The sequence below is a fragment of the Haliaeetus albicilla genome, chromosome W, assembly GCF_947461875.1.
Source record: "Haliaeetus albicilla chromosome W, bHalAlb1.1, whole genome shotgun sequence".
NCBI lineage: Eukaryota > Metazoa > Chordata > Aves > Accipitriformes > Accipitridae > Haliaeetus > Haliaeetus albicilla.
Genome location: NC_091515.1, coordinates 24918595 through 24931697, shown reverse-complemented (window position 1 = coordinate 24931697; position 13103 = coordinate 24918595). Strand labels below are relative to the sequence as shown.

The window sequence follows — 13103 nt, the reverse complement described above, 5'->3', positions numbered from 1 at the left end:
AATAGATATTATTGCAACAAGTAAGGACAAAAACTATTCCCCCTCTCCCCCTAAACAAACCCCAGAAGTTACTCACCTTTAACAATACAGCGATAACAAAATAAATGTGTTTCTTTTCAAGTGGAACTGAATAGTATGCTGTGGTGGGTTGACCCTGGCTGGCTGCCAGGTGCCCACTAAGCGGCTCTATCACTTCCCCCCCTCAGCAGGACAGGGGGGAGAAATAAGATGAAAAAATTGTGGGTTGAGATAAAGGCAGTTTAATAAAGAAAAGCAAAGGCCACACATGGAAGCAAAGGAAAACAAGCAAAATTATTATTCTCTACTTCCCATCAGCAGGCGATGTCCAGCCACTTCCTGGGAAGGTGGGCCTCAATACACATAGTGGTTGCTCCGGAAGACAAATGCCTTAATAACGAATGTCCCCCTCCCCTCCTCCTTTCTCTTAGCTTTTATTGCTGACCACAAAGTCATATGGTATGGAATATCTCTTTGGACAGTTTAGGTCAGCTGTCCTGGCTATGTCTTGATGCTGTGCTGCTCATTGGTAGCCAAAACACCAGGTTTGTTATCAACACCTTTCTAGCTACAATTACAAAGCACAGCACTATGAGGGCTGCTATGGAGAAAGTTAACTCCATCCCAGCCAGACCCAGTACATATCCTCAATTTGAGGGTAAGACTTTAGGAGAGGAATAAAAATCAGTCAGAATGTTCTCACTAGTCTGCTCTCCTGTTTTTTTTCCTGGTACTTCATTATTGTATGTCAGCTTCTTGTTACAGTCAATCTTGCTGGGGTAATCAGGCTGCTTATTTTTGCCTTGTATCTCTAAAAAGGCGATTGGTTCCTCCCAGTAGCAGGTACTGTGCAAGCCAAATGCTATCCACCCAGCTGCATCATACCTGTGCCAAACTGTGCAAAACAAAAAATAAAAAAAATCCTTTAGAACACATTTTTCTAAACACTAAGTATTTACTAAAACCATAATGAAAGCAGATCTTTTCATAAAAATGCACAATGCTATGAGTTAGCACTGTACAGTTTGGGGTTAGGAAAATGTCATTTTCACATAAGCATCTATACAATTGCCTTCTAGAAAAAATATTTTTTCATCAGCTGTTTTTTATTATGAGCAGTGCTGGATGCCTATATATATTCAGGCAGAGCTGGCTGAACATATACCTTTAGTGCAGAATTTGATGTAAATGTAAAAATAATTTTATAAAGTTTTGAAGAAAACTTTGAGCTATTCTTAAATGAAAAGTGAAGGCAAGTCTTTGGGTGTTTCTTATATATTTGATTGGAGCTGGTAACCTGAGTTTAATGGAGTTAATTCCCCTAATTCAGATACCTCCATATCCTTTTTCCTTTTTCAACAATATTTTTTCTGGTGCAGGTCTTTCTTTTCCCCTGAATTTGTATTGAATTTAAGCAAGTAAGAGGAGAGGGCAATCACCTGGCAGAAGAGTCTAGCTCTCTTTGTTGCTGCTTCACTCCTGCACAGCATCAGGAGTTCTTCAGCCCTCATTTGGGCAGTGTCAGGGCAGCATCAGAAGATGGACATGGGCCTCACCTCAGCCAGGAGTACCACTGACACCAGAGGCAGCCCAAAAGGCTAACGCAAAGGAAAACTGAGGCAGAGAGCCCAAAGGGATGATTGATCAGTGTAACAGAGGAAGGCACCTGTGACTTTTTCCTGTGGTATGCCTGCGAGGAAAAAAGCTGCTGGAAGTAGGAGCCAAAGGATATGTGAAGTGGGAGGTAGGGAGGGATGAAGAGGGAAAAGAACCGGGACTGCACTGGGGGGAGAGGCTGTCAGCTTCTTTTAAGTAGAAGAACCATGATAGACATAGGAGCTTATAATGGAGGATTTGTTGATGGACCTTGAATTCATCTGCTGAGAAGAGCCTCTGATTGGGCAGTACATGACCTCATCTGGAAGAAATTCAGAAATTATGTTCTGTGTCTAGACCACATATCTCTAGAAGACTGAAAAATGGCCTGGTGATCTATTGCATCCTTAAAATCAAGCCCCCTTCAAAACAACAAAAAAAAGTTCTTTTAAACAAAAACAACCACTTTGTGTTGCCCACGTGGAAGGACTCTCTTCAGCAGGGCTGTGCCAGTGCCAGGTTGGCTTCACTGGGGTTCCCACACTAGAGCCTTTCAATAGGATGCCATTGTCAGTGCTGGTAATGGTGTTTAGAGTACTAGTTATATTGAGTTTGCGTGGCAAGGTTTTGGTAGTGGGGGGGGTTACAGGGGTGGCTTCTGTGAGAAGCTGCTAGAAGCTTCCCATATGTCCAATGGAGCCAATGCCAGCTGGCTCCAAGATGGACCCGCTGCTGGCCAAGGCTGAGTCAATCAGCGACAGTGGTAGTGCCTCTGGGATAACATTTAAGAAGGGGGAAAAGTTGCTGCGCGACAGCAACTGCAGCTGGAGTTCCCCGTGGGAAGCCCGCGCTGGAGCAGGCTTCTGGCAGGACCTGCGGATCTGTAGAGAGAGGAGCCCGCGTTGGAGCAGGTTTTCTGGCAGGACTTGTGACCCTGTGGGGAACCCACGCTGGAGCAGTTCGTGAAGAACTGCAGCCCTTGGGAAGGACTCATGTTGGAGAAGTTCGTGAAGAACTGTCTCCCATGGGAGGGACCCCACACTGGAGCAGGGGAAGAGTGTGAGGAGTCCTGCCCCTGAGGAGGAAGGAGTGGCAGAGACAACGTGTGATGAACTGACTGCAACCCCCATTCCCCATCCCCCTGCACCGCTCGGGGGGAGGAGGTAGAGAATTCAGGAGTAAAGTTAAGCCCAGGAAGAAGGGAGGGGTGGGGGGAAGGTGTTTTTAGGATTTGGTTTTATTTCTCATTACTCTACTCTGATTTAATTGGTAATAAATTAAACTAATTCCCCCAAGTCGAGTCTGTTTTGCCCGTGACAGTAATTGATGAATGATCTCTCCCTGTCCTTATCTCAACCCACGAGCCTTTCATTATATTTTCTCTCCTCTCTCTGGCTGAGGAGGGGAGTGATAGAGCAGCTTTGGTGGGCACCTGGCATCCAGCCAGGGTCAACCCACCACACAAGTTCAAAATAAAAGTGGACTTAGATTATCAATTGCACATGTGAAACAATAGCCATTGGATGCTATCATACTTACAGCCAGTGGTACTATAGTGCAAATTGCTTCTCTTGCCATGGAAATAAAGGCTCCTTTATTCTACTCTAAAACTAAGATAATTTTTGCTAAAATTTCAGATGCTGGACAGAGTTCTCCTAAAAATACATAAGATAGGAAGAAAGAGATATGTATTGTATAAATCTGATTTCTCTAAAGTCAAAGAAAATGTAAATAATCCTTCGGTCTTTTTAATTTAGAATTGTTTATAGAATTTTTTAGGAACCCTTTGCTAGCCTTTCACTACTTTCACATTTTTTCTTAGCCTCTTACAGATGTTTTGCCCACGTCTCCAAAGCTCTCTATATTTCTCCTTCATGTTATGGAGGAAGGAAAAAAAAGAAAATAAAGGTATTATTTGACAGAAGGTCCATTATTTCTCTTTAGAAGTTACAGCTTTGTGACTTTACCTTTGCATGAATCCAGCTATATTGAATAAAACACTTTCCCTGAGTGTTTCTGCTAAAATGATCAGCACAGAAACGTAATGTCATCATTTGTTTGAGAGTTAAATCTCCATAGAGATGTGGGAAGTAATCCACTATTACTAAGAACTTTTTCTCTGTCTTTTTGGAGTCTTGAAAATAATATTTACTCTGGTTGATGCATTGAACTATTTCTTCACAACCAGAAATAAAACAAAGATTGTTAGCTTATCTGTTTGAAGCAAGCTATAAATTGCCTTAAACTATGTTCTTTGCAGAATGCACCCCATTGGCTTTTCTGTCTCTGATAGGCCCTCTAGCTCTCCTAATTCTCATCATTATTCTAATTAAAGAATTATTTTTAAGTCTTATTAAAACTTATTAATTTTTTTCTGTACCAGGTGAATAAGTTCCATAATTCTGAAATACAAGGGGAAACATCCTGTCACTCACAGGCATTCCTCTGGAACCATCAGGTCTATAATAACTGCTTTTCGTTGGAGTACAAAAGGTTGCTTGGAGTATTACTTTACTGCCATGACTCTAGGGCTGTTGTTTATCAAAGAAGCCTCCAGGTGACATAAATTCCTTTCCCTAAGGATGTCTCTGAAGTGTTTATACTTCAATACTAGATAAAGGAAAGGTAAGGAGAAAAAGAAGATAGGAAGATTATAGATATTTTGTAAGAATGAATGAAACAAAACTCCTGGGAACATGAAGAAGAGGAGCAATTCGTTGGACTCGTGGAGGCTGTTGCAGTTGTTGGTGCAGAAGGCTCAGAATCATGAATGCCAGGTGATATTGCATGTTAACCTCAGTGATTCAGGTGAAGCTGGAGACTTGAACAGTCAGACAATTTTAGATTATTTTAAAAATTTAATCATAATCTTCAAGTCACCTTTATAAGTGAAAGGGCTCTTTGCATCATGCAGTGACAAGCTATATGCTCAAATAACATATGCAAGGTTTCAGACTGTATATGTTAAGCAGTAGATCATAAAGTAATAATAGTATATAATAAGGTTACCTGCTCAGAGCAGAGGTTTTCTGAGCTCTAAGCTCCTGTGGTTCTTAAAAAAAAAATCTTAGTACTGCAGCTGTCTGACACTGACTCAGGTGTTTACATGTTAAATGCCTGTGATGAGGTGGATTAATTGCAGCCAGTGGCCCTGTGCAGACCCTTCTTTCCCATGAGTAGCATCTGCATGGGATGAGTCTTTGTCAGTGTTTCCCACCACCTCGATTCTGTGTAAGTGACTATATTGGAAAAGCAAGGTGAAATGTGATCATCTACATCGCTATTTCTATCCCTATGAAGAACAAGAGAACTTTTTTCTCTCTCTAGCTTGATACGTGCTTATGCAAAGCAGAAAAGACACTGAGAAATGCCCAGCCTAGAACAACCATTTCCTTATCATTAGGACACTGCTGTGAAATGAGGTACGGCCAGTTTCAGGTCTCTGATCAGAAGTCAAGAAAAGCAACATATCCAATAATTGAGCAACTAGACCATATTTGTTTACTGAAGAATCTTTGTGTCTGCCTTTGGCTTTGGACAGACCTTCCCATGCATGATAAACTTATTGCCATGCAAGTTTCTTTGAAATGGAACAATTTAAAAAGCAAGTTCTTTTTGGTGAATTGGCATTTTCCACTAATTAATAATAATAATTAAAAAAAAGGCAAGCCATAATTAGGTCTTATCAGAGCCAGAATTTCCAGGATCAGCAGCTGTATCGTACCAGCGTTTCTACCTTACTTGTGCTGGTGCTGCTATTAGCATAGATGTCGGCACAACACCAAGCAGATGTAACAATTATGGTGCTAATAAAACATTTTTTTTTCTTTTCATTACAACTATTAAGCAATAGATATAAAGTTACATAATTTCAACCTAATTATTCCTTTTTCTATATTCCTTTTCTAAATTACTACTTCAAATTGCTTCTTGAAATAACTGGATTTCCTGTGGGCGAGATGCTAACAATTAAGCATGCCCATTTAGCTAAAGGCATTGTAGCATGTGCTGAATTTAGCATTATGCAATGTTTCTGTATTGCAGGACCAATAGGGTGAGGTGAAGCCAATGCCACAGGAAACTACTGCTCCTGATAGGCAGACCCAACATGCATTTCTAAAAAAAAAAATTCATTCAAATGAAAATAGGCAATTGACACTTTTCAACCTGTGTTCAGAGTCAGCATCAAAGGTAGCTGCAGTGTGTGTTCAGTGCCTAGAGACAGATGTCCCCATTAGTCCCCATTACAGGTTCTTCAGCTGGCACAAACTGCTGCTCGTGCCTAGAACTGAACTGAAGGAGTGACCGAGCAGAGATGAGCTCCCTCGCCCCTGCACTTCTCCCAGAGTGCACAGGAGGGGAGAATTCCTTCTGCCTCCTCTGCCTTCACTCCAGGCACTTTTTTTTAATGTATATTCTTTTTTACTGGCACAGGGAAATTGAAAAGAAAAAAAAAAAATCCAAAACATTCAAAATATACAGAAAATTGTACAAGATGACTGGATAGGTATTAAATTTCACTTTGAAACTGGCAACTTTAAGGAGACCATTACAGTGTACCTGATATTTTTAAATAAGCTGTCATCTGTACAGTATTTTTCTCATTAAAAAAGTGATGGGTTGACCCTGGCTGGATGCCAGGTGCCCACCAAAGCCGTTCTATCACTCCCCCTCCTCAGCTGGACAGGGGAGAGAAAATATAACAAAGAGCTTGTGGGTTGAGATAAGGACAGGAGAGATCGCTCACCAATTACCATCATGGGCAAAACAGACTCAGCTTGGGGAAAATTAACTCAATTTATTACAAATCAACCAGAGTAAGGTAATGAGAAATAAAACCAAATCTCAGAACACCTTCCCTCCACCCCTCCCTTCTTCCCGGGCACAACTTCACTCCCGGATTCTCTACCAAACCCCCCCAGCGGCACAGGGGGATGGGGTTTACGGTCAGTTCATCACATGTTATTTTCTGCCGCTTCATCCTCCTCAGGGGGAGGGCTCCTCACACTCTTCCCCTGCTCCAGCTTGGTGTCCCACCCACGGGAGACAGTCCTCCACGAACTTCTCCAATGTGGGTCCTTCCCACGGGCTGCAGTTCTTCACAAACTGCTCCAGCATGGGTCCTTTCCACAGGGTGCAGTCCTTCAAGAGCACACTGTTCCAGCGTGGGTCCCCCACGGGGTCACAAGTCCTGCCAGAAAACCTGCTCCAGAGTGGGCTCCTCTCTCCACAGATCCGCAGGTCCTGCCAGGAGCCTGCTCCAGCGTGGGGTTCCCACGGGGTCACAGCCTCCTTCGGGAACCCACCTGCTCCGGCGTGGGGTCCTCCACGGGCTGCAGGTGGATATCTGCTCCACCGTGGACCTCCCTGGGCTGCAGGGGGACAGCCTGCCTCACCATGGTCTTCACCACGGGGTGCAGGGGAATCTCCACTCTGGCGCCTGGAGCATCTCCTCCCCCTCCTTCTTCACTGACCTTGGTGTCTGCAGGGTTTGTTCTCTTACATGTTCTCACTCCTCTCTCCGGCGGCTGTTTCTCCATGTCCCAACTTTTTTTCCTTCTTAAAAATGTTATCACAGAGGCGTTACCACTATCGCTGATTGGCTCAGCCTTGGCCGGCGGTGGGTCCGTCTTAGAGCCGGCTGGTATTGGCTCTCTCTCGAACACAGGGGAAGCTTCCAGCAGCTTCTTACGGAAGCCACCCCTGTAACCCCCCCCCCCGCTACCAAAACCTTGCCACACAAAGCCAATACAAAAAAAGAAAGTCATCCTGCTTTAGACTTGATACAGTTTCACCTACAGTAGCATGGAGAAAAGATGCTTTTCATTCCTCAAGGCTTTGATAGTTGTTTCATTAAATCAGAGTTCCGTCATTGCCTCTGTGAAGAGAGGAACTGAGCTTGCTTTTCATGCTCCTTCCCTCCTCTCCCCTCCCCTTTTTAAAACAGTAAAAAGCAAATTTGTGCAATATAAAGAACAGGATAAGAAAACAAATCCTATTCAGAAAATTCCATATAACTTAATTTCTCAATTACACTAATTATAAAGAACAATAATAAGAGATTGTGTATTTTGTGGCAATTGAAAGGAAATGTTTAATTACTGTGTGTAAGTAAAATGACAGCTTAAAGCATTCTTGCAAGCAACAGTGCTCTTTGGGGGGTAATTAGTGAAAAATAGATAGTAAAAAAATTATAGCTTTTAGGCTAAACAAATCACTTAGGCTAAACTTTGTCACTGATAAAGAACTATAAAAGTGAACCTATCGCACCATTCAGCAGGAAACTTACTTTTTATTTTGATCTGTGGTTGATAATAAATTGTTGGGTTTTTTCTGTGAAAATATCTGTAAGCTAAGCAGAGTAGTAGTGAAGAAAGCAGATCGTAGAAATATCTCTGGATTCATAATGAATTCAGCCATTCAGTGATTGTGGGATGGACAGGTGAGCTTATTACTTTGCTAATACCAAAAGAAAATAACCAAATGGATGATTGGCAGGTTTGCTGTCTGTTACCTTTTCTGAACACAACCAGATATCTGGTCATTTGATAACCATTTGTGCTTACTCATTTTCTGGTATGTACATTTATCATCACAGGTAATCGTCCTATGAGTAAATGTTAAGGTTAGTGTTAACTTCAAGTTTGACCAAGTGTTCAGTTAGAGACTGTCCTTCGGAGCCTTGACAGCCAGATCTAAACTTCAGCTGGCTCATGAAATAACCTGCTATCCTAGTCTAGAGGACTACGCATAAATGAGAGATGTTTGTAAAATGGAAGTAGTTCCTTTTTCAAATGCAGTTAGGGAAAGTCATACAAGAGAGGGACAGGAATTTGAGTCTTGTCCCCATTTGAAACAGAGGTATTTCAACATTCAAAACCTTTCTTTCTTTTCCTAATAATCTCAGTCAAGGCTAGGATTAAAAGGATTTTAAAAGGATGAACTGTACAAATACCAGACATACCGTAACCCTTGCAAGGGGCACAGCAACATTTCTTGATTCCTGGTTGAATTTCCAGTGAAGGACAAGAGTCCCCTTTGACCAAGTGCATGGAAACCAGCTGCAGCCCTCTAGTGAATATGAAGCAGCAGCCTAAAGAGATTATTTTTAACATTAGGACAAAATCAATGAGTCCACTCCTATACAGATGAAAAAACTGTTGTCGTATGGAAGAGAATGAGCATTGCAAATAGCAAATATGTAGTAGCAGCTACTGAAGATAATGCTTTTAAATGTTGGGTGAGACAGAATAGAAGTTGAGCTTGAACACTATAGGAATTTTTATCCAAAAATTATAGCTTAGAAAGATGTTTTTGACCTTTCTCTCCTTTCTGTCCTCCGGTAATCTAAAAACCATTCAGGTGCTCAACCAAGGGCAGTAGATAAATGCTTAGACCTATGTTGTGTTTGCATAACATGAGGGCCTTGCAGTAACGAGGAATGCTCATATAAAAGTCCTTTGCAACTCTCTTGCATTATACCCTACATATCTCAAATGAATATATATTTTTTATTAGCAAGGATTATTCTTTATTAGTGTTGCTCAAGCACATTTGTATGCAAATAAGATTGGGTAGAGGGGTGCAGCCCCTGTGCTAAGGAGCATAGTGAAGTCCTTTCCTTGTCCATGTATGCTACGACATGACACGTGTTACATGTCCTTCTTACATGAGACCACAGCAATGGAGGGCTGAAAACAAACACAAAGGGGACATTGCATAGTGCAGCATCTTCTCTTTGGCTTTGCTGCAGAAAAGCTGGAGCACTGCACAACAGCTGGGACTGTGTGACCACCTTGGTGAGCTATATAGAGCACTGGGCGATCTCATATCCCTTCCCTCCAAGTAAATCCATGCCTAGATTAGCTGCAACTGATTAGTAGGGTAATTTTAGAAGCAATACCTTGTTTATGCTAGAGCATGTCTGTCTTCTAGTGACCCAGAACTCTGATTTATACCCAGAATATATGGATAAATTTCTTCTTTGAGCAGAAACCAATGATGAGCATGCAAATTTAAATCTCACTTCTAAAGGATGGGGGTGAAGAATTCTTGCTTCAGAGGTGCAAAATAGCTGTACAGAGGTTAAATCAGACGTACATATTCATCATACATTGTTAAATAGTCCCATACATGTGGCCTCATCTAATCTTTTGCCACTTGGCAAAGCAAAAACTAATTTCAGTTCCAGAGGATGGAGCAGCCTTCAACTATACAAGTTAAAGGATATGTGCTACAGTTCATAAGGAGTGCATGTACATGTCGTGGTTTAACCCCAGCCAGCAACTAAGCACCACGCAACCACTCACTTGCTCCCCCCCACCCAGTGGGATGGGGGAGAAAATCGGGAAAAGAAGTAAAACTCATGGTTTGAGATAAGAATGGTTTAATAGAACAGAAAGAAGAAACTAATAATGATAATGATAACACTAATAAAATGACAATAGTAGTAATAAAAGGATTGGAATGTACAAATGATGCGCAGTGCAATTGCTCACCACCCGCCAATCGACACCCAGCTAGTCCCTGAGCGGCGATCCCCTGCCCCCACTCCCCCCAGTTCCTATACTAGATGGGACGTCACATGGAATACCCTGTTGGCCACTTTGGGTCAGGTGCCCTGGCTGTGTCCTGTGCCAACTTCTTGTGCCCCTCCAGCTTTCTCGCTGGCTGGGCATGAGAAGCTGAAAAATCCTGGACTTGAGACTAAACACTACTTAGCAACAACTGAAAACATCAGTGTTATCAACATTCTCCTCATACTGAACTCAAAACATAGCACTATACCAGCTACTGGGAAGACAGTTAACTCTATCCCAGCTGAAACCAGGACAGTACATTATAAATTCATTTAATTGCTCTACAGAGATGCTGATCCTAATGAAGACTTCATTGGCTTTTTTGATTGAAAACAGTTAAAATTGCCTAATTCAGCATGAAAAAAAAATGAAGAAAAAATTACATGAAGACTTTTTACATAAGGAAACTAAGTTTCTGCCAAGTTTTAACTCACCTATAAGCCTGGGTGGGGTTTTCTCCTTCTTTGTCTCAGTGCCTTATCCTCTTCAACTGAGACATGGATGGGGGTTTGGAGAGACAAAAGTCTTGGTCAGGTGATACTTGTTCAGTTGTGGTTTAGGCAACTTCTCCATTTTGTGGGTCTCAGATGTATCATATAGTTTAGTACAGTACAACTCTGAGTATGTTATTTCGGGACATTCTTTTCTGAAAATTATGCTATCCAAAATGGCTTCTGAAGAAGGGAAGCAAACAAAGCAGAAGACAGGGTAGAGGACTAGTAGAAACAAGGAAACCAAATGCACAAGGTAAATTGAGTGAGGTCCTCTGAGTCTCCTGGGTCCTGGCATCTATCTGTTTCCTGATGCCATGCCTGGTTTTCCAGTTCACTTTTCTCTTCATTCCTCCTGAGGAATGCTTTCTACTTCATTGTCTCCACAGATTTTAACTTTGTTCTTCAGTCACCTTATAAGCATACATAACATTAATATGTTGCATATTAATACAGCATATCCAGTTTTTGAAACTTCACACCTTAAACTCTCTCTGAATGCAGCACTAGAGAAGTAGATATACACTGCGTACAGTTTCCCTGTCTGCTGCATGGAATGAGCTAAAAATGGTGTTGGTGTAGTTTCACAACTTCTATATAGCTGGGAATTTAGGGAACACATGACAAGCATGAGGGTTTGACTTCTAAAACTTATAAATTAATGTGGATATTAGTATCACCACTAAAGGCAGTTTCCATAATTTTCAGTTGTGCTGTCACATGAGCAACAGTAATACTAAATTAACTAATATTTCTGCGTGGGTCCTCTGACATATGTATAAAATGTTATCTTTATAAAATATATAAAGCTTAAGTGGATACATGAATGAATTTTCATTTTGTAGGTGCCTTTAGATAGTAAAAAAGTGGGTGGTTTTTTTTCTGATTCTTCTTTTTATTCTCCTGACAGTACAAACAAGTGGAACAGTACATGTCATTCCACAAGTTACCTGCTGAAATGCGCCAGAAGATCCATGATTACTATGAGCACCGCTACCAAGGCAAGATCTTTGATGAAGAAAACATTCTCAATGAGCTCAATGATCCCCTTAGGGAGGTAAGTGTTCAAGTGTTTCTTCATGGTATGGAAAACTTTAATGTCTGCTCTTTCTGTGTTGAAATGCTCTTTCTGATTCTATTCTGTAACATTTAATCTCATTTGACCATCTACCTAGTCAATTAATGACCAGGAGAATGAATTTTGTATTAGATCAATACAAAGAAATAAGCAAGTTTACACTATTCTGAACCAGTCTAAGTCACTGCCACACAAGGATGTCAAAGAGTAAAATCCTGTCCTTAAGTGTTGAGAGAAACTCATGGTCTTCTGCCATTCTTTAAAATAGAGTGGCTAGACTAGAATGTTTTTTTTCTGCTCTCTCTACTTGCTAACCAGGTATCTGTGCAGATGAAACCACTGAAAGCCACCAGTGAAGGGAGAGCTTCTCTGTTTCATTCTGTGAAGTAGCATCCTTGGTTAAGATGGTCTTTACTTGAGGAGAGGAAGCTGGAATATGACATACAAGCCCTTAAAAAATATCTTTTGTTAAAACTCTAGTTTGTATTCCAGTTCTGTGGTTTTTTTAAATGTTATGTTTTGTGTGGAAGCAGTTGGAATTTTCTTTGGCAAGGTACTTGTGTGGGAGGAAGGCAGAATTCATCTTCCTGTAACAGAGGTAGCTGCTTAATTGGAATATAAATCTGACTATCTTCTGTTGGGTGATGCTCATGCTTGATCTACTTAAGGATGTTGGCTGGTATCTTCTACAGAAAGGAGGAGAAAAAAAAAACAGAGGAGAAGAAGGAAGTTGAAAAATTCAGAGAGAAGAAAGCATAAATAGGGAAAAGAGAAAAGAAACAAGAAAAGAGGAGAATAAAGGAGTGGTCTGATGTGTGATGAAACCTGTGTAATTTTCAGTGATACCAAGTAATGCCTTTTAGTGTCCTCTGCTATGGGAGGAATGGTGCTGAATACATATATATAACTCCCAACACAGCACAGGATGACATCTATACTTTTGGAAAGATATTTGAAGGTGTTTGTTTTTTTTTTTTTAACAAGTTTTGTGGCATAAGAAGAACATAGGTCTGTGATGGATTGTCTGTATCATTGAATCCAACTCTTTGTTGTGAAGGGAAAACATGTCATACAATCCATTTCCAAAATCAGTCAAGTTCCATATTTAAAATAGTTGTCATATTCAAGTTATAAGAAACAATGTCATTCCCGTTCATGGGCTCTGAGGCCATGTCTGTGTTATTATAGTCCGAAAGTGGCCTTCCTCCTTACAAAATGACAACTGGGAATGGTGAATGGTGCCCAAAATCGCTCAGTCATTGCTAGATGTTTCAAGTTAAAATCAGGCCAAACCATGATTGTTCTAACAATTTAACAGTACAGATGACTGAATTTCAGTTC

General features: G+C 41.1%; 1 protein-coding gene across 1 annotated transcript in view; it reads left to right on the top strand.

Moving 5' to 3' along the window:
- The window catches only part of LOC138683343 (potassium/sodium hyperpolarization-activated cyclic nucleotide-gated channel 1-like), a 255360-nt gene that overhangs the window by 172824 nt on the left and 69433 nt on the right, over positions 1-13103 (top strand). The window contains exon 5 of the mRNA XM_069775035.1: positions 11595-11741. Coding sequence (XP_069631136.1) covers positions 11595-11741 — 147 coding nt within the window. The remainder of the gene's footprint in view (positions 1-11594; positions 11742-13103) is intronic.